Here is a 25389-nt window from a genome sequence, read left to right on the forward strand (position 1 = left end):
TTTATCCGCACATACAATAATGGGGCCAACTGCCTGGGGAGAGTTGAGTTAGAGGTGCAACTCCACCAACAGTGCCGCTAAGTGTGTGATTGCCAATACTAGATGCCACACACATTTCATCCTTAACTAGAAGAGAGAGAATCATTCATTTATTTATGTTAAAGAACGCATCAGACGATAGTGCCCCCGTGCACTTAGTGGAAACAGTGACTGGTATCTGGTTATCTCCTGTTTCTCGCGTGCCCTGTTCGGAGAAGCCAAGTTGCTAAGTATTTGGCTGCAATAACAGCTTTGGACAGTTTTCAACTAATTTACCAAGCCAAGACGGGCTTTATGACCTAGTCAAAGTGTCAGTTGGTAACATCAAATTCGAGTGGAAGTGGGTAAACTGAGCTGTAGTACCTTGCCAGATTTCATATCCTCAACCGCTTCTTCAAGCTTACTTACGGGGTATGTCTTGCATAAGCCGTCAACTGGGAAGGATCCGGATCGAAAGAGTTCTATAAGATGAGGAATAAACTGGAGAAAAATAAGTGAATGTCCGATGGCGATGCGACAACAGTAAAGGATCTCACCTTCTGGGGGTCACAATACCCTCCGGTGACCCCAATTACTGTCTTGCAACCAGTCAACATATCCAGAGCTTCGATTCTTAGCTGTTCCTGAGGACGAGGAGTTCCGACAATAGCAAGAGTTCCTCCGTGGCCCAAGGCTCTTACTCCTTGGTCGATCATGCTGGCCAACCCGGTGGTGTCTACAATGTAGTCTGCTCCATCGGGGAGCACTTCGCGTATGGCAGCTTCAACTGATTCGTGCTCTCTACCGTCGATGGTTTTGGTCGCTCCCAGCGAAGCTGCAGTTTGCAGTCTAGACTCGACGATGTCAATTGCGAGGATCTCCTGGACCCTCTCGGCCTTGGCTGCCATTAGGACTGACAACCCCACAGCGCCGAGGCCGAAAATAGCTAAACTGCTAGCAGGCTTGGGTTTGAGAACGTTCAGGACGGTCGCGGCTCCGGTCATGAAGCCACAGCCGAGGGGAGCCAGGAAAGCCAATTCTTCCACCGAGCCAGAGTACTTAATAACCGACCTAGCGTCAACAATGGCCAGTTTGCTAAAGGAGGATTGGCCGAAGAATGTGCCGCGGACGCGACCTCCGTTGGGTAGATTCACAGCGGAGTTTTCCCCTTCGCTTCCTCGGGTGCCGACGAAGTTGACCGTTGCAATGCTGCTGCAGGCACCCTTGCGGCCTTCTTTGCAAGCGGAGCAGTTCAGGCAAGAGCTGTAGCTGAGAAGGACTCGGTCACCAACGCCTATGTCTAATCCCTCCAGCCCTTTGCCCAGCCTGCGGACCACTCCAGCACCTTCATGTCCTAAGACGGCGGGGTACGATCCCAGCGGCATATGTCCCGCCTGTACAACGAGGTCCTAACAAGTCGCGTGAGCCTTTGGTTAAGCAAGGTCTTGTCTTTGCTTCAGCTGCTTTTCTCTTACCGTGTGACATATGCCGGAGTATTTGATCTCAACGAGAAGCTCGTTCGGTCGAACCTCGTCCAGAACAACATCTTGTAATACAAACGGAGCTCCGGGTTTCTCCACTACGAGAGCCTTTGTTGGGATGTTCCTCGCTGGAAGAGAGTCCATAATGTAATTCGAGCGTTGAAATTCAATAGAAAAGAATCTTCAGCGGCTGTGTAGATTTCGTTCCGTGTAGTCTCTAGCCTGAAACCTTCACGCGGCAATCTCGAACCTCCGGTTAGCCAGCATGGAGACTTCTTAACTACAGTAATTTTCGGCGGAAAGTTGTAGTTGCCCGTATCGGTGGTAGTGGGTTGGGTTCGGCACGCTCCAAGTTCGAGGCTCCGTCTCTAAAATGCCGGCGGGGGGGCCCAGTGGAGTAACAACATTTATTTTGACGGTATTATCCCCACCGCCGTAGGAGAGGGAGTCCTCCCAGTCCCTCCAGAAACCCATGCGGATAGATGCGGATGTAGTGGGGAATGAGTTTGTGAGCGTGCGGACCCCGGAGGTTTCGCATGTATGAATGCAATATGTCGGAACTTTCATGTTCCTCCGGCGCTCTTCACCGTTCGCGCTTCCTGAAACGACTTTACCTGTCGTGATTGTGTCGATGAGAAAAGCTTGTTCAGATTCAACGTTCTCTAGCGAATTAAAATCGTGCAGCATATATGGGGAGGTTTAACAGGTCGCTTTACCCGTTTCTCGTAGTGTTCCTTTCCATGACGGGCCTGCTGACACGGCTCCTCTGTCGTGACTGAGCTAAAGGGCCGACATAATTACTTGGAAATGGCCCGTACTATCACAATGAATCGGTACGAGCTCCCGTCCTCCACCCCGGCAATTTCATTCTGCCATTTTGTGGCGCTGTATTTTGCAAGCTCGACAGCGCTCGATATTTGAATGCTGTTTTCCGCGCTTCCAAATAGTCCCAAAGAAAGTAATCCTGAGCTTTCCCTGTCCTTTCCAAGTCACTGCGTGAACGAACGAAAACACTTCCCATCAACGCAAACCTCCCGACTTTGATTTCCGAACCTACCAGTACGTTGACAATACTCGCATCCCATGGCGACTAGCACAATATTTTTCGACAGATTTTACAATGTGAGTTGCGGGCAAAAGTCATGTGAACCAAGAGACTTTGGATCTAAAAAAAAGGCCGGACAGATTGTCGACAATGCGCCGCGGGTAGGTGACACGACCTATCATGGGATCGATCCAAGCACTGGAACGCCGCTCTGGGACGTTCCAGTAGCCAGGGAGAACGATGTTGATGACGCCGTGGCTGCAGCCAATGGGGCCTTTAAAAAGTGGTCAAGTCTGCCCCAGCAAGAGAGATCCAGGCTTATGAAGGATCTCGCCGCTTGCCTGGAGAAGCACAAGGACGCGCTCACCGACGTGCTCCACAAAGAGAGCGGCAAACCGGTAAAATTAGCCCATTCTGCCCGTATTACCGTCTTAATTTTTTTTTCTTTCCTTTTTCGTTCGCCTCCTCTGACCGCTTATGTGACAGAGGCCGTTCGCGGAGTCGGAAATCATGATGGGTATCAACACCATGAGACGCCATGGTGAGTATTTTTCTTCTTCTTCTTGCGCATACATTTAATATGGGACATTGTTTTGACCTCTGACTTCCTGTCGCAGCTGAGTGGTCGGTCCCGGATCAGCTACTGAAGGATACCGAGGATGTAAAGATTGTCGTCCAGCACGTCCCTATTGGAGTTGTGGCAGGCATTACCCCTTGGAATTATCCTTTCCAGCTAGCCATTCTCAAGATTGCCCCGGCGCTGGCGACGGGCTGCACAATCATCCTCAAGCCCTCGTACGTTGCGTCGCCTAAACACACAAGAATTTGTGTGATTGCATGTATTATTTATACTGACGTAAATCCTTGCAGCCCATTCACACCATACACGGCTCTTAAGATAGGCGAAATGGCAGCTGGGATCCTCCCACCCGGCGTAGTACAGGTCCTCGGGGGAGACGACAATCTTGGCCCTTGGATAACGAGCCACCCCGGCATCGCCAAGATCTCATTCACTGGCTCCACTGCCACTGGAAAGAAGATCATGGCAGCGGCAGCTGAGACATTGAAAAGAGTCAATTTGGAATTGTAGGTACATTCCCAAAAGGGAATACAAAATCGACTGAATTTCTACAGAGGCTAACGTAGCATCTACCAAATTAGAGGCGGCAACGATGCAGCAGTAGTGACGGAGGACGTCGATGTTCTGGAGGCGGCGCAACTGGTAGCCACAGCGACTTTTGCTCATTCGGGTCAGATCTGCATGGCCACAAAACGCATTTACGTCCACGAGTCTATATATGATGAGTTCTTGGCTCACCTCGTGTCAGTTGTGAAGAGCTACAGGCTGGCTGAGGGTTTCTGCAGCCCCATTCAGAATAAGATGCAGTACGAGAAGGTCAAGTCGATCTACAACGATTGTGAAGAGCAGGGATACACCTTCGCCCTTGGCGGTGGCAAGACATTCTCTCATGAGGACCGGCCAGGGTATTTCATATCTCCGGCCATCGTGACCAACCCGCCGGAGAAGTCGCGTATTGTACAGGAAGAGCCATTCGGGCCTATTGTCCCCGTACTAACGTGGCGCGAGGACGAGGATGTCGTCAAGCGCGTCAACGATACTCACACGGGCCTTGGGGCCACGGTCTACTGCCGAGACGAGAAACGTGCGTGGAAGATTTCCGGGAGCATCGAGGCAGGGAGCGTATGGGTGAACGGGGGACTGAAGTTGGATCCTGTGGCGCTGTTTGGCGCCCACAAGCAGAGTGGGATTGGGGGGGAGTTGGGACCTCTCGGACTCAAATACTACATGAACACACGAACGGTTACATATTGGAAGACCTCATCGAAAGGACCGCAGGCCAATAGCGACAACACCAGCAAGGGAGGCTTATTCACATGAGTAGAGATGGCTGAAGTAAAACTGCGACTTCGTACAATGTTGCTCTGTGGAAATGCAGTTTCTAGCTTGTCATCAGGTGGACGAATATTCAGACATTAGCCACGAGAATCTTAGAATGCAAAGAAGAAGAGATAAGATAAAAGCATTGATTAACTTTACAATACAAGACAGACATATAATGAACCTCTTATTGAAAGAGATGGCAGACTGTTGGTTGGAACTCTAACAGAGAATGGACGAAAAAGTTTTATTTTCCTTTTTTTCCTTTGTTCTTTTCTTTCTTTTTTTTTCTTCTTTTTCTTTCCCCAGTAGATTCAATTCCGAGGCTTTTATAGACATAATATTTCCTATTTTCTAACTGGACATAAGCTTTTGCAAAGTCGTTGCCATCTTCCTACAGCACGGCCAAGGCATCGCCTCGAGCTCCAGCTTGAACGCCAGCAATACCCTTATACTCCCGTGCCTATCCCTATCCCTGTCGTGGCCTCTCGGGCTGAGGCTGATCTTCGCCCAGATCACTAGAGCGGCGTGGAAAACGACGATCGGCATCCAGGCGGCACACAGGGCTTGGTCGGATTTTGGACATTTCGCCGCGACATCAAGCAAGGCCCAGGAGCGATCAAGAGCTCGATCTGATATACTGATCTCATTTTGCGCAAGTGCGTGTGCGACATGAGTTTGACTTGGACTCGAATGGGAAAAATCATATTGAGCCAGCTGTGAGAGGCTCGAAAGCGCTGGGCAAGAAAGATATAGCTCACAATAATGGAAGAGTGTGAGTACTTCAGACCCCACGCTGGCCCTGAAATTGTCTTGCCACCGCTCCAGCGCCTTTGACAGCCGGCTTTGCATGCGCTCGAGCTCATCGTGAGCAGAAAAAGGAACAAATGGGTCGTGGCTATATGCGGTCGAATGAGTCGAGCTCACGATGTTAGCGGCGCTGCCGAGAGATCGGCGTATGGTTATGCAGTCAGACAGGACGGCAAGAAGTAAGATTACTGCTGACTCCCCGGAATCGCTAATTGTGGCGGAAAGGAGAGATGGGCTGTCCGTGCTGGATTCCCGCAGGAGATGTCGATAAACATCCGGAAACGAAAGCGTTGATGAAGGCATTGTCGTCAGGACTTCATCGGATGAAAAGCTAAGCGAATGGTTTGAATGAACAGCGTGAAGAACGTCCCATAGCCAAAGCGACCAAAGCATCGAGCTTGTGTATCGAAGAAGTAACTGTGAGCGTTGCAGACCTACGGAAACAACTCGGACAGCACTCCACGTAAACGTACCTATACGAAGACACCCGCTGGCGAAGGCTAGACTCTAGCTGGCACGGTTGATGCAGCCACATGCGGCGGGCCACCTGAAAAGCAAAGCAGTGAGTTATCTCATCCAGCATATGCCTCGAACTTGGTTATTTACAGTTAATGAGGAAGAGAGGATAAGCGTCGCTCTTCTCTGAAGACATTCAGTGCCGGCTAGCACACCGTAGGGTATGAGCAGAACAGCCTTTGAAAAAATTAACACACATGAGTAATGTACAAGGTAATGTACAAGATGAGAAATTCGGAACGAAGCGACGTACCGCTAAAAGCATTTCAACCGAGCGAGCCAGTCCATTATCCACTTCCACCATGACTGGCCATATTCTTGAGCCGGCGGAAAAGAGGTTCTGAGCTTCTTCAAGGTCACCGCGACTGCAAACCGATGCCAGACAAGCAATACCAAAGCGCAAGGGAGGTAGAACGGGCTCGCGAGTCAGGAGAGGTAGAGGATAATGGGCAAAGAAGACATGATTCAAACATCTGTGAGAGAAGGTTCGGGATAAATGGGCCATTCGGTCATCGGAAGGTAAGCTTGGGAAGCGAGATAAAAGAGCCAGGGGGTACGTGTACTTTTTCGCGACAGGTTCCTGTAGGTATTTATTAGATCTTAGTCTTTAGATCAGGTGTTCTAGGGGGGATTTTTTGGACGTCAAGTATTTACTCTAGTTTTAAAGTCCATGTGAAATAGCTTTTCAGTTCCCACAGCGTCGCTACTAGAGATTAGGGCTCGTTTGAAATCAGAAAGAAGTGCCGGCTCAGGACGCTCGCTAGCCGAGGCGACATCTTGTTGAGAAGGTTCGCGCTCTCCTGGCCAGCTAGAGCTCGGTGAGGCGGTCGTCATGCTTGGAGAGGATTGCCGGTTTGGGGAGCTTCGAGTTGAGGCTGATATGCACAGGTGGCCGTTGCTCTTGCCTGAACACATTTGACACTGGAATCCGAACTGATCTCTCAGTTCAGGCTTCGTAAGCAGCAGCGGCTAGACTTGGAATAGTTCATGATGACTTGGAACATGTGCAATCTGCTTCCTTCTTGCCCCAAACGAAAGTAGTTTGCTGACTCATAATACCCGAGATGGGGGTGGGGCCCAAATGGCGGGGAAAACTGCGGCACACCAGACTAAGACGGCACCACAAGGAGCCTGGGGAAGTTCCACGGAAGTTTCTTGTCTTTTAACTTCCCAATTACAGTCTTCCCCAGATTAACCCCAGGTTTTCCCCAGATTTTTTATTAGGAAAATTTCCGAGTCCCACACGGGACAGAACCGGCATACAATACGATCTGCAGAATCTCCATATGCATCTGCGGGGCTAATCTGAATCGAAGCCCCTGGACCTCTGCTGGTTATGGCACGATGCGACATTTGCGGGCGCTCTTTTGCTCGAAACGAACATCTTATTCGCCATCTCAGAACCCGTGAGTCGAGTGTATGGCTGGCTGTCTGTCTTGGAGTGGCTCACTGAGGTTGACGGCCCATGAAACAGATACCGGAGAGCGACCGTTTCACTGCCCCCACTGCAAGGCTGGATTCCATCGCGCAGATGTCAGGGCAAAGCATATGAAGAAACTTCATACGCCAAGCGGATCGGTTTCGGTGTCGGAATCTTCTGAATCCTTCCCACAGCAGCATCCCCATGAAGGACTTCGTCCGCGAGAAAGAGAACGCTCGAGGCTAGCGTGTGACCAGTGTCGGAAACGAAAATTAAAGTGCAGTAACGTCCGACCATGCGAAGCATGCCTCTCAAAGCAGTTGCCCTGCACGGTCTCGAGCACTTCGAGGCCACCTGGAAGGCCCCGCAACAGAGTTCCAGTATCTCCGGGTGGCCAACCCATCCGCGAGAATGGGGGCAGCGTGACTGACTCGGGCATCCCGCCGGTTCCGCAGCCTTGGACACCAAACAGCAGCGGCCTTGAGCCACCGTTGGACGGGCCTAGCCTAATGACCAGTATCGCCGGAATCGACATACCGGCCGTAAGAGACGCCGCCGCCGCAGAATATCCAGCAGCTACGGGGCTCACTCCTCCCCCAGTCATGGATGAATGGATGACGTCCGAGTCAGCGAGTGACTTCTCGATTCAAGGCCCATTTCCGGGTGCAGCTAACATATCAGCGGATCAAATCTGCGGGGATGTAAGTTGGATGGATGATTTGCTTCCCCAACTCGTGAGTGATTGGATTTGCCCCCATCGCCGCCACCACCACTTCTGACATTTTGGGGGCTAGGATCTCGGGAACTGGTTGGATGACCTTAATGAATTTTCTGTAACGGATGACACGTGGCCGGCAGACTCTTCAGCATTCCATGTTGAGTCAGATCCTTCTATGGACAGCGCTGTGGAGATGATGGCGGAGCACCTTCAACGACGATCACACACACAATCCCCCCAATCTCGAGAAGAACAGAAAAGGTCATGGTATTCGGCCCCACCGCAGCTCTACGTATACGACGAAGATGTGGTCAACATCCTCCTCAATCTCTCTAGAGCGCACATCTCGAGCACATTCGCTCTATTTTCCGATTTCGAAGCGAACCGCGACACCCGCGTAGAGCTTTGCCTTGCCATGGCCGCCGTGGGTGGACTTTATTGCACGGCTCCAGCGGGCATAAAAGTCGCGAAAATGCTATTCAACGACTCCAGGCGTCTCCTCCTCGAGCAATATTTGCAGGACGATTCCATGCCGTTTGACCCAGCGTTGAGCTTTGCGAAAACATTTATTCTGCTCGAGATATACGGCCTGTGCAGCGGCGACAAAAGAGCCTACGAGTTCAATGAAGTGTTCCACGGAAGCAAGCTGCACGCGGTTAGCTCCTGTCTAAGTGCTTTGCCGCGCGATGCTCCCTTGGATCAGCGTCGACAAGCTCAACTTCTTTCGGAGGCGATGCGCGTGCTCGACAGCTACAGGGTGCTACTGCTGCGGCGACCTCCATCCTTCATGGGAGAAACTGCACTCGATCCGCACACCCTTAGCAATATGTCCCGGTTTCAGAGCCTCCCTACCGGCGGGTTGATCGCTACATCGAGCCGCGGCGGTCCTCTTGATCACCATCCCCCAACTGCTACGGGAATGGATCATCTCGTAATGGTCATATGTTACAGCTGGATGGCAAGTCCGCAGAACACTGAGAACTCCACATATACTCCTCTGTGGAGACTAGAATTCGTCGAGCTTGCCCTCGACCGGTGGATCCGAACACAGACTACCAGAACTGAAACTCCTCAACGTCCCCTCGAAGTATCGCAAATGCTGCTATATCACCTCACGAAAGTGTCCCTTCATTCCAATCTAAGTCATCTACAGCGTCTTACCCCAGCAGCTTTGCAAGCTATGGTATCCAGAAAAGATGGCGACGATATCCTGGACTCTGTCCGGGCGTGGAGGAACAGTCGCCACTTCACCATTGCTCACTGGCACGCAAAAGCCATCCTTGGCATTCGCATGGCGCAAGAAGCGGTGGCGCCATCCTGTCGCCGTGTATCGTCTGAAAAGGGCGGGACGCGGTTTGCTGAAGCTCCGCATTTACCGTTATGTATATATTTCGCGACATTAATCATATGGTGCGAAGAGGTGACGTCGAGTGATGGCCGACGAGGGCTGGGCTCAGTCCATGCTCCTTCAGCATTAGAGGCTGGTTCGCAGCTTTTATTCAGACTGAAAGTCCCTGTATCTAAACTCTTGGGAAATATCCTCTGTGAGCTTCGCTCCAGCGAAAGTTGACATTACTATAAACGGAGATGTGTTTGTTTTATTCTGACAGGAACTCGGCTGGGGGGAATATGCGCGGGATAGGTCTGCCAAGGACAAAGCTAGCCAGCACAGGCATGATGTGTGTCTCTAAACTGTGATGGTATTTTATAGTACGGATAGTCTAGAGGTAGACCATCAATCTCTCGAAACACTATAAGAAGGTGATTGCTTTCTTTTTAGTTACCGTCCAAACAGAAAATATTTTCAAGTTTCAACAATGTCTCCGAACTTTTGATGACAGTCGAGACCGGTGATTTATTGCACCCCACCCGGCTTCAGGAGACGGAGAAGAGAAGACATTGATCGGCGCCCGTAATTAAAAGATAAATTGCCGGGCGGAGGCAGCGGAGTAGGAGTAACCACCGCTACTGGGGCACTCACCCAAGCCAAGGGACCTAGAACGGGAATTGGCGATTACCACTGATGCCTGTCGGCATAGTTAATACGTATTTTCATTCCGTTTCCAAGTAAAAACAATGTTAGACCATATTCTCTCCCAACTCCCCTGCTTGCCTATTTAAGCACACCTGTCCGTTATCCAGATCCAGATCCAGGGCCAAGCATCCAGGCTTTCTCTCCAATCGTCTCGGAAGACAAAAGGCTCAACTTCAATTACCCGCCCGCCCATATGAAGATGTCGAAAGCGTATCGAGATATCCGCAGAGTAGACGAAAAGTCTTTCGACTATGTTTTCGAAGAGAATGTCTCCGTGGTATTGAAGGATGGCAAGGGGATTGTGAGGTGCAACGTCTACCGCCCAAAAAGCCAATCAGAAAAATATCCCGTTTTGGTAACCTACGGGCCCTATGGCAAAGACGTTCATTACAGCGTGTAAGTACTACCGGAATATCTTTGTGCGGCCCTCTCTCCACCGCCCTTTTTTCTTCTCAACTCCGCTGCTCATTGTCTCTTTTCTTTCATGTCCTTAGGTTTCACGCGTCCTCATTTGCCGAAGTTCCTGAGGAGCATCACTCGGCCCACTCTTCCTGGGAGACCCCTGACCCTGGGTTCTGGACCAGGAACGGCTATGCGGTGGTTAGAGCAGACGAACGTGGTACTGGCCAATCTCCTGGGTTGCTTGACACTATGTCTCGCGGCACGAGCGAGGCATTCTTTGACGTTATTGAGTGGGCAGCATCACAGCCGTGGTCATCCGGCAAAGTTGGTCTGCTCGGCGTGAGTTATTACGCCGGAAGTCAGTGGAGAGTGGCAGCCCGCCAGCCAAAGGGCCTCGCCTGTATTGTGCCGTGGGAAGGGATGTCGGACTACTATCGCGACCGCTGCCGACACGGCGGCATCCTTTCCAACACCTTCATCAGCTTTTGGTGGAACAGACAGGTTAGTGAGCATACACATGTGTCAAAGATAGATCCCTTTATTTTTAGTCCTAATCAAGCTTTTAGGTGGTCACCAACCAGTACGGACGGCCTGGCAGAGCGGCCCGCAAATGGGGCTATGATACAGTAGAGGGAGATTTGTCTGAGGAGGAGCTCCTCGCCAACCGCCGCGATCAAAATGAGGATAATGCAGCTCACCGCTTCCTCGATGAGGAGTACTATGCTTCGAAGGATTACGACATGGCTGATATTAAAGTGCCGGTCCTTTCGGTGGGAAACTGGGGGGGGATCCTACTGCACCTAAGGGGAAACGTAGAAGGCTATCTACACGCAGGCTCCAAGTATAAGTATCTCAGACTCATCACTGGGCGCCACGACTTGCCCTTCTACTCCAAGGAGAACGTCGAAATGCAAAAGAGCTTTCTAGACGCTTTCCTCAAGGGACATGATGCGGAGGGATGGTCGACCGGAAAAGCCCCCAAAGTCGGCCTGGTTCTGCGGAAAGGCAATGTCGGATACAATGATGCAGAAGCTGAAAAGCAGTATCCTCACCGCTACGAGGAAGAATGGCCAATCCCTCGCACCAAGTATACCAAGTACTTCCTCACTGCAGATATGCAGCTGAGCACGAACGCGAGACCTTCCTCAACAGCGGTTGAAATGTCATTGGTGTCCTTCCAAGCACCTGGAAGTCTGAAAACCCCGCAGGCTGTTCGGTTTACTACGGCGGCCTTTGAAAGCGAGACCGAGTTCACAGGCCATATCGTGGTCCACCTGAACGTGTCGGCTTCGAGTCTTCCAGGCAAGGAGACGATCCCTTCGGAAATCGATCTTTTCATCACCCTTAGGCACCTCGACGCGCAGGGAGCGGAAATTTATTACACGGGCACCGTTGGCGATCCTGTCCCTGTGACGAAAGGCTGGCTGCGCGTCAGCCTCAGGAAGGTGGCCGAAAGCCATCCTCGACACCGCCCTTGGAGACCCCACCGGGAATATCGCTCCACCGACGTTGCTCCAGTGGAAAGCGGGGTAATCTATCCGGTAGATGTTGAGGTGTGGCCCACTAACGTCGTTGTTAGTGAAGGCCATCGGCTGGTCTTGGAAATCTCGTCGGGAGATACTCAGGGGGCGGGGTTGTTTGAGCATAACTCCGAAGTGGATCGTCCTGTTGACTTGCTTGAGGGGATGACCAACATCCACTTCAGTCTCGAGCATGAAAACTGGATCCAGTTGCCACTCATCCCACCCATGTAGATGAAGTTATTTAAATATAATTCATCTGTCCTGCCCCCAGGTGTTTTTATTCTCTATGGCGATCTAATGCCGATGTAGCTGTTTTATAAGTGTCAACTTATGTCCCTACCAATGATTCTTTAGAAGGACGTATGTCTGAAATTCATTCGATCGTTCCTCCTCAACTCACGTCCACGGCAGCCAGTATCATCAACACCAGCCCGACCACGTCTCAAGACCTATCCGCCCAACACCCCAGCCGGCCTCCAATCTTAGAAGCTTGACGGAATCTCCGCCAAAACGTTCTCCATCATGTCGTCGACTCGCAGCCAGAGCAATCTCCGTGGCCACTCAAGATACATTACCACGCATGACGCCGAAGGAAAGGCACGATTCAGCGAGGATGTTCCGGAGCCAGCGCCAGTCCGACGGGTCATGGGCGGCGACATGGAGTTTAGCCTCATGTACACGACGCTGGGCTTCCCTATCTCTATGGCCAACGACCAGGACATAAAAGCGTACCAGGGCTACTTAGCTAATGCACCGGCCATCACAATCCCCGGGGGGACCGCGTGCCGGACGGTGGACTTCCCTCCTGGCTACACGTCGCCGATGCACCGGACCCCTTCCTGTGATTTCGGCATCGTCATAGAGGGCGAGGTCGAGTTGGTCCTGGACTCGGGGGAGACCAGGCTCCTAAAAAGAGGCGATGTCGCCGTGCAGCGCGGGACGAACCATGCGTGGCACAACACGAGCAAGGACAGCTGGGCTAGGATGTTTTACGTGCTACAGTCGGCGGAGAAAGTGGTTGTTGGAGACAAGGCCTTGGAGGAGGATGAAGGAGGAATTGACTGATACACCCAATCATGGGTGTCAAGACTGAGTGTCTGCTGCTAGCCGCTGTGTGCTGCTTGCTGGCGAAGTCTTAGGCCCAATCTAAGCTCTTTCTCCCGAAGAAACGAGACAAATTCTTGCTATCTACTGGAATCGGTGTCCAAGGAGATCACAGAAGAAAAAAAAAAGGGGCACAGTTAGGTAATCGATACTCCATTAAATGTCATGATACCTATCTACTCTCGTTTCTCTTGGGAGTCTTGTTGCTTTGTGGTGAAATATTTTGACTTCTGCCGGTCAAAGAGTCACATGTATAATGCAAATACTGAACCAGACAGTGCTAAAAGGCGATCATGCGCCTGAATCGGCGTAATTACACATCTCATCGAGCCATGAACTAGAGGAGGTGGGCTACGTTTGTGAGTTCACAGTGGTTTCTCCCCAGCCTGGCATCCGGGGGCTCGGTGGTAACTGCTCAAATCTAGGGTGCGGGTGGAGAAGCATCATGGCAGCGTATGGATATGTCTTGTCCAGGCTAGCCATGCACTATTACCATTTTGATCAAATGGTTGGGGGGGTGGAGCGGGGTATCATGAACGGTGAAATTCCCGAGGTGGAGGCGAGTCTAATGCAACAAATCAAATTCAAGGCAAATTGGGCCAGGTGCGCATTATTTCAAATACCCAAAGATTCGAAGGGGTGCGGTCAACAGATGGAGGGCCCACAAATCTCAGACCATCCTTTCTTCCCTGGTAATTAGCCGTTCGGTAAAGAGTACCCACGGAGTTGCCAATATGTGTATTCGATGATAATACTACGAAGTAGTTGGTACTGGAACACGTAGTTGCCAACATTGGACGTCGAAAGGCACAGGCAAACCAACGGCAGTTGCGATGTGGGAGCGCTAGCGACGTGTTGAGCATGCTAGGGCTTCAAAGCAAGATAAAGCTATATTTATGCTTCAATGCTTTGTCGTATAAGCTATCCCACCTTCCAGCGCCCGTATCAGTCGTCAGTCTGTTGCTCCCATTGCTGTGTAAGTATGCAAGTACGGACTCTATGAACACCAACACTTTCACAGGAAACGCAACTGTGACCTCCTGTATTGATAAGAAGACTTAATAGAACCCGGCGAGGGAAGGACCCCTCCTCGCTTCCCCTCTTTGAAAATCAGAAGTGATAGAGTTGACCTGGGCGAGATGATCACATCCCAATAATGACTGCCTTATCATGCAAAAGTAGATGGAAGTAGAAAGACGATATTCAGTATATTCAATGACAACTTCCTTCACTCAGCTAGAGTATCCAAATGCAGATACGTTATAATGAACATGGAGCCTTCCCAGCTAATCAGTGAAGTGATAGCACAGATTTCAGTACGTGCTTCAGTTTCGAAGGTGCCTCCTCTCCCCAGCTCGGGCATCTCCATGCGACAAAGTAGTCGGGCCGCACGAGCACGCATCCAGAGTCTCCAACTCCTCTGATACCCTCCCAATCAAGATACACGTCCTTGTAGTCCTGTCCGTACCCAATAGAGTAGACCCTGATTGGCACGCCGAGCTCCGCAGAAAGCTGTTCGGCCGTCGCTTTCCAGTGCTGACCGCCAATGCCAGTGAAAATAGTGAAATGCCCCTTTCCAGCTAGGTCAATGGTAGAGATGTACTTGGAGGGGATATGATTGCACAACCAGGCGTGCGGCAGACGAGCACCGGGATACGTGGTGGCGTGGTAGTGCTCCAACGGATCTCTGGAGAAGACGGGCATCGCGCCTTGGTCGGCCTGGTAAACAGCGGACGAGACATAGCGCTGATTCATCTCGATGCCCAGGCCGTGCTCTTCTCTGTCGATTGCTCTAAGTGCTTTGGAAAGCCTTTCGCGGCGGGTGTGTCCTTCTGGTGAGTCGGCGTAGATCTCGGCGTGGGCTTTCATACGCTCTTCCACAGTAGGTTCTAGATTGCCGAGCACTTCCCAGATATTCTTGTGGTTTCTCAAAGACGCATTTGCCCTAGTTGCATAGTGAGTATGCGTATATATATTCCAAAAATGGACAATCAACTTACTGCGTGACAACATCCAGCCCAACTGGTTGACGCTCCACGCTATACGTGTCTAGTAGTTCTCTCCCAGCGAGGCCTACGCGAGGAACACATATAGTCAATAAAACGGTCAAAGTCAACAGATATCGGGTGGCTTTTCTCTCTCCTTCAAGTCCCCCGCTTACCTTTCTCCACAAAGTTGATCTTCCACGCAAGGTTGTGTGCGTCTTGAATGCAGGTGTTCGACCCCAACCCGTGGTTAGGCGGATGCCGGTGGACCGCATCTCCGAGGCAGAAACTATTTCGTTTCGTTAGCCATGTAGACAAACATACTCGCGGTAAGAAAGGGGCACGAAAGTAAAAGCGATTGGGAATGGAGTATACTGACACATTGCCCTTTGTGTAGTACTCGGCAGCAGTTTCGTTGATGGCCCAGGTGGACACGCCCAAGACTTTGACCTCGACTGAATCGTCCCCGATCATTTCGCGAATACGCTTTACGTATTCTTCTTCAGACCTCACTTCCCTCGGCGCGTCGGGGGTCGTGAAGATGATACACAACCATTCGTACCATGGCTTGACCATTCTCATGCACCCGATCCATCCCCACTCTGGAGTCTCGAGGTTCGGCTGCAGGATCCAGTGCAAGTTGCCTTTACGGTGCTCCATGAGATGCGACATGTCTGCGTGCATCAGCACGTTGACCGCGAACCCTTGTCCGGGGCGTCGTATCAAGGGGATCTGAGCTTGCCGTACGATCTTGCTGCGTGCACCATCTGCGCCGAAGAGATACTTGGAGCGAACCTGGAAAGTCGTCTGGGAGATCCTATCCAGAAAGGTCGTGGTTACCCCCTTCTCGTCCTGCTCGAATGATACGAATTCGGTGTCCCATCGACATTTGAAGCCGTTCAGAGTCGCATATCGCATCAGCAAGGGCTCCATCAACGTCTGAGGAAGATCCAACATCTCGGAAGGACTTGCGAGCTCATAGTCCCCCTGATTTTTTAAAATGGAAAAAAAAAGAAAAGAAAAAGTCAGCCTGCTACCGATAGGTTCGCCGACTTTTGATTGGGAGGCTTACCTTTCGTTTCGGGTCGTTTCCCCAAGAGTAAATACGGCCATATTCCTGTCCGGCCATAGTGTTGGACCAGCGGGTATGCACCATGGTATCATTCTTTGTCCCGGCCTTGTAGCACTCAACATCAAGCCCAATATCCCGGAGGCAGTCTGTTTTATTTTTAGTCAGCTTTCATTTTTCTTGTCGTCTTCTCTCCTCCCACCACATGCCGCCCTTTTTATATCGGGCGAGTTACGGTTTTGTTCCATACCGATTGCGGCCATATTCGTAATGTGAGCTCTCGGGGTGTCAGCATTGCTCGAGTCCTGGCTGACAATGAGGCCTTTCATCCCTGAGAGAGAGAACACGTATTAGATTCAAAGTAGACGCACGCAACAGCAAGCGCAGCGTGACGCTATAAGGCAAGTGTCGACCCCATGCCCATTTCATTGGGCCTCCTTCCCCCACTCTTTGGTTGTCCTTGTTTTCCTCTTACCATACGATGCCATAAATGCTGCCAAAGATGCACCTGCAGGGCCCGTGCCCACGATGAGGTAGTCCGTTTGAAGGACAGAAGGCAATGTGCCGTTGGCCACTCCGTTCGGTCCATTCATCGTCACGGAATCCATGTGACGTAGCTGTCTGGTGCGTGAACGTCTCGTCGAATAAGATGAAAAGGGTGAAGGAGAGGTTGCAGGGATTAATTTCAACCTGAAGATGAAGGTTTCATGGCACGGTGTTTGATGGGTCTCTGACGGTCTTTCTACTTTTATTTTATTTTTTTTTTTTTTTTTCTTTCGCCTCACATCGCCATACGCCAAGAGATCCCCTCCAGTCCCGATACCGAAGCGGAGAGGTCATCCACACCTGTTAGAAGACCCCAACTCGGGTATTATCGTCTTCGCTTCCCCACCAACGAATCGGGTATTTCTCCAGGCGAAGTCAAAAGCTGCATCGCCTCAAACTGCGGTCCAATTGTGGAGCACCTGGTAACCCCATGGGGGATCGATCCCAGAACGCTGGGTCGGGTGATGCATCTATTCCTGGAAGCCCGGGGAAGCTCTCTCCTATCCAGTAGAATCTGCCGAATTTACAATCGGTTATTTTGCACTAGGCGACACTTTTGAATTAGTGATGGACCCCACAACCTGTCAAAGGTCCGAAAGCCGAACGACCGAACGGTCCCAGCTCCAGCCCCAGGGAAGCGGGGATGGGAGGGGGTGAGAGGGGGTAGACTTTTCACATCGTTGTACACTTGTCAATTTCCTTGAACCAAGACCGAGACTAAAAGCATGGCGTTGATAAAGGGTGCTGCGGTAAGGCCTGGAGGGTCTTTCTTACCTCTTCTGCCTTCAGTTCCGTAGCACGCACACTCCATGATTTTCGTAAATAAAACGTTTAACCTTCACGTGTTTCGCGAGAATCCTCCGGGGTCCTGGAAATGTGAACCGCCACAATGGGCGTTCAGTATTTTCTGGGTAACTCATAAAAGGGTCGGCATGAGGAAGGGAACTAGTCGCGGTCAATGCTCCCTTAGGAGAGAGGACAGAATTTCACTGCCAGTCTCGCCAGCCTCAGTGCTTCTCGGTGGCATTTGTATATACCAGTTAATACATTTTCTAATTGATATTGGTGCAACAATCATCGCAACGACCCCGTCTGTTGGTGGGAAAGAGCCGACTGTGAGCATGGACATCTTTACTCATAATTATTTTCTGGTCCCGTTTAATTTAATGAATCTCATGAATACTAGAGCCTTTCCTCTTTTTATATTGAAACACCTTTGTAGTTGTTTACAAATGGCCATTGCTATGGATCGGCTTCTGAAGGCTCACTGACCATTCATCAAACCTTTCTTCCGCGTCAGCAAGAGCATCAAACCCTAGGAGGCTCCTCTGATACTGTGCATCGCCCCAGTTGAATGAGCAACTTCCCTGCCACTTCTCCCTAGCCAGTCCGGCCAGCTCTCTGTCACGATCCGCTTGCTGAGGGCCATCGGCTAAGTGGTAGAAATGCCGAGTGTGCACAGCACCAGCGACGTTCACTTCCGTCCGATTCTTGCGTAAGTCTTCGTATAGACGCAATAGGCTTGCTAGCCGCTCGTTCTTTTCGATTTGATTCGCGGGGATCCCTGTGCTTTGGAACTTATCCAGAAGTAGGCCCAGGATGGCACCGTCTTCGACGGCCATGGCAGCCCCTTGTCCCTGATATGGCAGCGTCGGATGTGAAGCGTCTCCTAGTAGGGCGATCACTCCCTGTTTGCGTGTAACCCCATCAGCAATCGGGCATTAAGCTTCCATGCCAGGACCATGGATCTGGCTACTGGTCTGCGCCGGCACATACCTTTGTCCACTGGTTGAGCTCTTTAAAGTGAAGGAGTTTCCATTTCAGGGCGGTCTTCAGGCACGAGATGATGTCGTTCAAACTAGATTGAATTGTGAGTAACTATGCCGAAAGGGGATTTCGGAGGAGGCTCAAACATTGGATCCCATCCTTCAAAATTAGCTGCCATTTCCTCCACAGTTCCCGGCGAGGTACGTACACCGTTGGGAAGGTCATCCGCGACTCTGTGCCATGCATTGGTCAGCGATTCTAGAACTAAAGATCAGGGGTTCTAGGCCATCGAAATCAAGAAAGGACAATGAAAAAAAAAAAAGAAAAAAAAAAAAAAAAAAAAAAAAAAAAAAAAACACTTACAGCAAGACGAGATTGTACTCCGTGTGGTTCCTCAGAGGATAGAAGACAGCATGTCTTCCCGGCCCTAACCATACCTGTACGTTTGACTGCTCAAGCAGCTTGTCCATTCGTTCATTCTTGAGGCCTTTCAGTTGATCACGAGTGAAGGTGCCGCGGTATGCCAAATCACCCGTTTCGGTAGGTGGAAAGGGGCATTCCAATACAATTTCACGGATTAGAGACCAGAGCCCTGCTCATAAGATTTTCTCCTTTTTAGCGTTGATTCCCCAGCTGTGCTCAGTATCTGGATGAAAAAGTTCGCCATACCATCTGCGCCGATCACCACATCCGCGCTGATGCGTCTCCCATCCTTCAACAGCACGGTCTGGGGACCATCCGCTGCTGAACAGATGCCGGTGACCTCTGCACTTGTCACCGCATGTGCTCCAGCAGCTAGAGCCTCGTCAAGCAGTACTTTCTGATAGTCACCTCTGTGTATGGCTCTGTTGCCCGGATCGATCCAGAACAACTTCGTTAGCGCTTTCATCTGTTCCAGTCGGCGATAGATTAAGTTTGGGCTTTTTATCTGCTCTTACATCCATTCTGCCCCGTATTCCGCCTTTGTTCTATCCTTGAGGGGCTTTTCAGCAAGAATATGGCCATTCTCATATCGTCTCAGCGTGAAATCCTGCACCTGGTACCCGCCAGCCTCTTTGAGCTTCTCGAGCAGCCCAAAACGGGTCAGCACCCGGCAGGCGTTTGGGGGGATATGGATCCCTGCACCAAGCGCCAGGATTTCCGGTGCCCGCTCGAGAACGGTAACCTGGAGGGGCGGGTTTGCTCGACGGCATGCGATCGCACAAGCCAGCCCACCGATACCCGCACCGACGATTACCACATGGAGGCCGCTGGCGCTCTGAGAAGACTAGTTTCGAAGGGGAAAAATTAGTCCATGAAGGGCGCGCGGTGGTGTGGACTCGGTGTATACTTGCGCTGGTCTTCGACGTTTTTGCGGTCATTGTAATAATTGTTAGTCGGGATGGCCTTTCGCGACTTCGGATTGTTTCTAGCCGGAATAGAAATAGAGGTATGTACTGTACGGCTCCTTCCGTCGAGGTGTTGTATTCAACCACAGTTCAAATGGGGCGCAGAAAATTGTAATTGTTTTTAAAGCACCACTGTCACATATTTGATCCGGTTATTTTGCCTCTAACCTTCACAACCAAATCTTCCTTGAATGTGGAACTCCACACCACAACTCCACCTCGGAAGTTTGGTCTTGAGGCTTAGGCGTGCCAAGGAACATGACCAACGACTAATTAGCCGACTGCGGCCTGGCGATGTCTTACCATCAAATGCATGTCCAGGATCCCCCACCTTCACCTTAGGTTCTAAAATGCAGATGTCACATTTCTGCCTAGTACTCAGGCCCTTCTTTCGACGGCACAGATTCGCCCCCGGTATCCTGGCATGCTGGAAACTATCCCCCAAAATCAACCGATCGTTTGTTGTTGTCGACTGCGAGATGAGTTTACCCATTAATGTTCCAAGCCCATATGCCGAAGGTGGATATGCCTCCTTTGCCTTTATGGGCGTTTGCGTGACTTCAACTCTCCTCATTCTCCCCTTTCTCCCCTTTGGACTGGACAGATGAGTAAACCATCGCCCCCCATTAATTCTCGGACCTGTGCCATGCGTTCGCCGGTAACATGTTCCCATGGGATTAAAATCTGCTACGTCTGGTCCTTGTTTTTCCATCTGAATTTTGTTGTTCGCATGAAGGTGTTTCATCATCGGGTTTGAACACTGAATGCAATATAGAGACGCTTTCATTGTGATAGCACGTAAAGAAAGTGATGATATTAATTAAGCGGCGTATTCTCGATAGATGTTCCCACACATCTTGTTCGAACAGCACATAACTAGTACCTCTTCCTCAACCCATTCTGAGCCACTCGCAATCCGCAATACCTACCACATCCAATATCTTCTTCCAATTCCATCCAGGTGTGCTTGGTTCAGTGAACTAGAGTAGGCTTGACAAGGACGGTGGCCGCCCAGGGCGAAGTGACTCCTCTATCCTTGGGTCTCATCATCTCTTCCGTCATGCAGCAATCATTCTCCATGTCGTAAAGTTGATAGAGCCTTGCAAGCGTCAACGTCAACCCGATCTGGGCGAGGTGTCTGCCGATGCAATTTCGGGGCCCGTAGCTGAAAGGCCGCGACATCTCCTTCATTTCTTTCCCTGGGTTTAACCATCGATCTGGATTATACACTTCGGGGTCGGGAAATACCTCCGGGTCTCGGGAGGTGGCGTGAGACGACGTCGACACAATCGTTCCCTTGGGGATGTAATGCCCACTGATAAGCCGGCCAGGCGACACCCTAGGGAACGCAGCGCTGAGGGGTCCCCAAATTCGAAGGGTTTCTTGGATGACTGCGTCTAGGTAGGGCTGGTTGGTAAAGAGGCAATCAATTAGCTGCTATGAGTCTCCAACTATAACGGGAGCGAGCCATTCTGATAGGCGGAGGCTTTAAAGGGTGCGGTTCTTACCAGTTTCGAGGCGCGTTCGTAAGTCGGCATTTCTTGAGGATCACGAAAAGCAGCTCGGATCTCCTCCACCAACTTCATCCTCACGGCTGGCCTCCTGCCACACTCCCAGATGGTGTAGAGCGTTGTCACCGCAGTGGTATCGCTTCCGGCGACCAGGAATATGATGGTATTCTCGACCAACTCTTCAAATGACAGCTTACTTCCAGATTCGGCGTCCTCGGCATCGACAAGATTCCTCAAAAATGTCCCTTTCGCAAACTCAGGATCCGCCTTTACCTTTTCGCTGAAGCTCTTGACGCTATCTTGACTAAATGCGATGAGCTTATTTAGACCCCGATAGCCATCTTGGATATATTTAATAGGGAAATATCTCAGTAATGGAAAGAAGGATTGGATGGGAACAACAGTCATACTATTATTACATGTAAGGATTCGAATCAGCAACTTTATGACAAACAAACGCAACACCCAGGAGATACACAGGGGGGGAACTTACAATCGATCAAGGTCGTCATGGTTCATCTCTCCACAGCCCGAAATAGAGTCAAACGATTTGCCAAAGCTGAGATAGCTTACAATATCGAGGTAGTGCTCCATCGTTTTGTTATAGATATCGACCGATTCGCCTCTTCTGGCCGCCGGAGCGATGACTGTATTAATGTACACGTCCACCCTTTGACGAATAATGGCTTCATCCTGGAGGAGCGCCCTCTCGGAGAAGCTATGTGAGACCAAGCGCCGGAGGCGAGAGTGCTGCCCGCGGTCAATTTCGTTTAGAATGCTGGTGGCCCCAGTGGCAGTGAACATGTCGTAGAAGGAAGGCTCTTTGGTGCAGGGGTTAGAACTCTGACCGTAGATGTCCTGCCAGGACTTCATGCTCCCGAAGATGAGCTCATTGGTCGATATTCGGACAGGATCGCCGTACTTCTTCAACATTTTCGTCTGCCAGGTAACGCGGTCCATCCGGAACATGGCCATCATCTTCGGCAGGTCAGTGAACTTGCCCAGCAATGGGCCGGGGTACTTGGCAAGCTGGTGGAAGAATACGCGATAGACGATGATAGAGATGATGTAAAAAAGCAGAAGGGCATACAACGCTTGTGAAAGGCGCAAGGCCTCCAGGAACCCCATTGCTACGTGCACCAAAGCCATTGCGGTGAAAGATTGATAATAATACAACTACCGTTCAACTTGAAGCAGTCGTGATGGTTGCTTCATCTCTCGCGGCCGAGGCGTTCGATCGTCACGTTTTTATATATTCTACTGACAAGGAACTACTTACAGAAACCGCAACGGCAACGGCAAGGTTAGAGGTGGAGGCGTTCATGCGAACATTTGGTTACCCCATCCAGCGTAGGAAATTATCCGATCTTCGTCTAGGTGCCCCAGAAATTACCGAACACTAGGAAATATGCCGAGGCGCTTGCAGCTAGGCACAGGAGTCATAAAGACATCACTCGACCTTTCTCGTCATTGATAGATACCCAACAGAAACAGAATATTATTCCAGAGGCCTCAAGAGACATTAATCATGGCGTCGTTTTATACGAACGCTCCAGCCCCGAGCGGTTTGCTCCACAAAACCAACGATCATGGCGCCGAGAGATATTCACCTGGACTCAACATTGTCATTATTGGTGCCGGTATTGGTGGACTTACCGCGGCCATTTACCTGCGGTACCAAGGGCACGCAGTGACGGTGTTGGAGCAGCCTCATTCCACGAACGACACCGCCACCGTTCTGCATCTAACGCCCAACTCGAATGGACTGCTGAGGCGCATCGGGATCTTCGCCGAACATCTTGACGCCAACTCTGTGGAAAGTGTGAGTGCAGACGAGGAAGAGATGAGGACCGAGACTGCTGACAAGTATACGGCAACCACAATGCAGATTAGCGAGTATGATGCAAACAACCGGCTGCTACGAAACACCGACCTGACCGACTCTAATACACTCTGGCTGCATCCCTGGCATTTAGTAAATCGTGCACGTCTCCATGAGGAACTAAATCGTCGCGCTACTTCTCTCGAGGGAGAGGGCGTGCCGGTCATTATCAGAAGGTGCAGTTGTGTTGCTGATATCGATGCTACCTCTGGCACTGCTCTGTTGGAGAACGGAGAAAGAGTACAAGGCGAGGTTCTGATCGGGGCCGACGGGATACATGTGGGTCTCATCTCGTATCCATTGTTCTGCTTTCCCTGAGACTAGACCCCGTCTACATATGTTATGGGCTCTTCTGCGAGGAGAAATTCCCGTCCCACGACACCTGAGATTAACTGCCCGCAATTATGACAACACCATGAACTAACGGGAGCCATCCATCCAGTCTAAAGCTCGCCCCAAAGTCCCAGGAGGAGACATTGGCACGAAAGCATCGGGAAAGAGCGCGTTCTGCTTTCAGGTTCCTCGACAAGTGGCCATGGATGACGTACTGACGCGAGAATACGCCGAGAAAGACGGTCAGGTAATTATTTGGCACGGCCTGGATAGGCGTGTGATGTTATACCCATGTGAAAGCAACAGGCAACTCAATTTCGTGTGCATCTGTCCAAGAGAAGAAATTGAAGGTGATAATAACCCCAGTCGTGAGTGGCATTTCACGGGCATGCGGAAGGAAGGGGAAGAGAAAGCTTACATCCAAGCAGAGTGGATCATCAAGGCCGACAAGGCCAAACTAATTGATGTCTATAAGGATTTTGACCCGTCGCTTGTGGCACTGATGGGCAAGGCTGAGACAGAGACATTCGATGCTTGGGAGCTCTTGGACCTGGGTGTGCTCCCGACCTGGGTCCACAAACGCTTGGCGCTCCTGGGCGATGCCGCCCATCCATTCTTCGCTGGTAAGTAGTAGAGACATCGAAAACTATTAATTACAATCCCTTACCAGGTTTACAGATCAGAGCCAGGGGGCAGGATGCGCCATCGAGGATGCTGTCGCCCTGGCTGTCGTTCTGCAACACGGTATCACGGCGGGAGAGGTGCCGGAAAGACTGCGCCTATACGAGAAGATTCGCAAAGAGCGCGCCAACCGAGTACAGGAATATTTGCGATTGGCAGGGCGAGATCTGAGAAATAAGGGACTAGAGTTGGGTAAGGAACGAGTTCCTCTGCGGTCACTTTCTATCTGCTTACAAGTCGGTCAAAGTAACCGAATTCACGAATTACACTTTCGGGCACGATGAGTGGGACAATTCCACGAACATTATGCGCAAGTGGGACTGGTCGCGTAAACCAGGTCTCTACTGGAGAATGCCCGTCTCCTTCGGACCCTTTCCGGGTCCTCGTCAGACATTTGAGGGCCGGCCCAGGAGCTCCGCGCAGTCCACATTCACAATTGCTTCGATCAAGTTCAAGACATCTCGTACTATTCTCGAGAACCTCTTCCCGTCGTCCTCGTTCCGATTTAAGAGTCCTGGTACGGTAGCTTATGCCAGCTTCTCCCAGACAACCCTTGACAAGATGGAGTGGCTTGGTGGTTCTGGCTATAGATACTTTGGGCTCTACATCCACGGCGTAGAGTACGTTCAGAATGACGGTCAAGTGCTCGAAGGCACCTTCTTGCCAATTCTATTCGAGGATTTAACAGACCCGATCATCAGTGGGCGGGAGGAACTAGGCATACCGAAACTATACTGCTCAATCGACCTGTGGAGGCGCAACTCTAGTTACTGGATCCAAGCGGGATGGCAGGGTGCTAGCTTTGGCAAATTCGCCCTAGATGGCTTGAGGGAGGTGAGCCTGGGAGACGATAAGGGGACTATCGGAGGTGAGGACGACCACGGCATCTTCTCATATAAGTACGTTCCTGCCGTTGGACAGCGTGGCAAAGCGGACGTTGAGTATGCGATATTTGTGCCGCATGCCGAAGAGGCAAAAGCTGTCGAGAGCAAGGTGCAGAAAGTTTATAAGGCCGACAGAGCGTCGGTGTCTCTGGACCCTCTTCATTGGGAAGCGCTGCCAACCTTGTACCATATAGTCTCAAGATTGGCCGAGATTCCTGTCTATGAGGTTGTAGAGGCAAAAGTTGTTGAGGGTGTTGGCGTGCCTAATTTCTCTAGTGCTAGAAGGATCGACTAAGTCTACAGTACGTACTAGATATTACACTCTAATCCAGCCTGTACTATCAACTTGCTCAACCAAAGCGGGAGGGGCT

At 50.9% G+C, this 25389-nt stretch overlaps 7 protein-coding genes and 1 pseudogene across 7 annotated transcripts; 4 read left to right on the forward strand and 4 right to left on the reverse strand.

Annotated features, from left to right (window-relative positions):
* Nucleotides 1–331: 331 nt before the first annotated feature.
* On the reverse strand, nucleotides 332–1643 carry SAPIO_CDS6302 (Aryl-alcohol dehydrogenase; the record flags this gene model as incomplete). Its single annotated transcript, XM_016788442.1, has 4 exons — nucleotides 332–338; nucleotides 448–500; nucleotides 576–1427; nucleotides 1494–1643. The coding sequence occupies 4 exons, from the start codon at nucleotides 1641–1643 to the stop codon at nucleotides 332–334; spliced, it is 1062 nt and encodes a 353-aa protein (XP_016641876.1).
* Nucleotides 1644–2582: 939 nt separating this feature from the next.
* On the forward strand, nucleotides 2583–4444 carry SAPIO_CDS6303 (uncharacterized protein; the record flags this gene model as incomplete). The annotated part of the gene is made up of 6 exons (XM_016788443.1): nucleotides 2583–2621; nucleotides 2676–2942; nucleotides 3031–3085; nucleotides 3162–3339; nucleotides 3415–3630; nucleotides 3706–4444. The coding sequence occupies 6 exons, from the start codon at nucleotides 2583–2585 to the stop codon at nucleotides 4442–4444; spliced, it is 1494 nt and encodes a 497-aa protein (XP_016641877.1).
* Nucleotides 4445–7394: 2950 nt separating this feature from the next.
* On the forward strand, nucleotides 7395–12099 carry SAPIO_CDS6304 (uncharacterized protein; the record flags this gene model as incomplete). The annotated part of the gene is made up of 6 exons (XM_016788444.1): nucleotides 7395–7406; nucleotides 7469–7891; nucleotides 7985–9227; nucleotides 10051–10339; nucleotides 10438–10846; nucleotides 10912–12099. 6 exons carry the CDS (start codon nucleotides 7395–7397, stop codon nucleotides 12097–12099), a joined length of 3564 nt encoding a protein of 1187 aa, XP_016641878.1.
* A 291-nt stretch (nucleotides 12100–12390) lies between these two features.
* Nucleotides 12391–12933, forward strand: SAPIO_CDS6305 (annotated as a pseudogene; the record flags this gene model as incomplete).
* A 1329-nt stretch (nucleotides 12934–14262) lies between these two features.
* SAPIO_CDS6306 (2,4-dichlorophenol 6-monooxygenase) lies at nucleotides 14263–16619 on the reverse strand (the record flags this gene model as incomplete). Its single annotated transcript, XM_016788445.1, has 7 exons — nucleotides 14263–14917; nucleotides 14973–15045; nucleotides 15134–15246; nucleotides 15337–15944; nucleotides 16030–16175; nucleotides 16277–16357; nucleotides 16502–16619. The coding sequence occupies 7 exons, from the start codon at nucleotides 16617–16619 to the stop codon at nucleotides 14263–14265; spliced, it is 1794 nt and encodes a 597-aa protein (XP_016641879.1).
* Nucleotides 16620–17798: 1179 nt separating this feature from the next.
* Nucleotides 17799–20042, reverse strand: SAPIO_CDS6307 (uncharacterized protein; the record flags this gene model as incomplete). The annotated part of the gene is made up of 7 exons (XM_016788446.1): nucleotides 17799–18260; nucleotides 18349–18450; nucleotides 18548–18572; nucleotides 18703–18931; nucleotides 19009–19172; nucleotides 19278–19606; nucleotides 20031–20042. The coding sequence occupies 7 exons, from the start codon at nucleotides 20040–20042 to the stop codon at nucleotides 17799–17801; spliced, it is 1323 nt and encodes a 440-aa protein (XP_016641880.1).
* A 657-nt stretch (nucleotides 20043–20699) lies between these two features.
* SAPIO_CDS6308 (uncharacterized protein) lies at nucleotides 20700–22387 on the reverse strand (the record flags this gene model as incomplete). The annotated part of the gene is made up of 3 exons (XM_016788447.1): nucleotides 20700–21134; nucleotides 21236–21542; nucleotides 21732–22387. The coding sequence occupies 3 exons, from the start codon at nucleotides 22385–22387 to the stop codon at nucleotides 20700–20702; spliced, it is 1398 nt and encodes a 465-aa protein (XP_016641881.1).
* Nucleotides 22388–22766: 379 nt separating this feature from the next.
* On the forward strand, nucleotides 22767–25313 carry SAPIO_CDS6309 (Uncharacterized protein; the record flags this gene model as incomplete). The annotated part of the gene is made up of 5 exons (XM_016788448.1): nucleotides 22767–23399; nucleotides 23563–23700; nucleotides 23827–24076; nucleotides 24132–24326; nucleotides 24472–25313. The coding sequence occupies 5 exons, from the start codon at nucleotides 22767–22769 to the stop codon at nucleotides 25311–25313; spliced, it is 2058 nt and encodes a 685-aa protein (XP_016641882.1).
* Nucleotides 25314–25389: the final 76 nt, after the last annotated feature.

This window comes from Scedosporium apiospermum (assembly GCF_000732125.1).
Source record: "Scedosporium apiospermum strain IHEM 14462 chromosome Unknown SEQ_SAPIO_0102, whole genome shotgun sequence".
NCBI classification, from domain to species: domain Eukaryota; kingdom Fungi; phylum Ascomycota; class Sordariomycetes; order Microascales; family Microascaceae; genus Scedosporium; species Scedosporium apiospermum.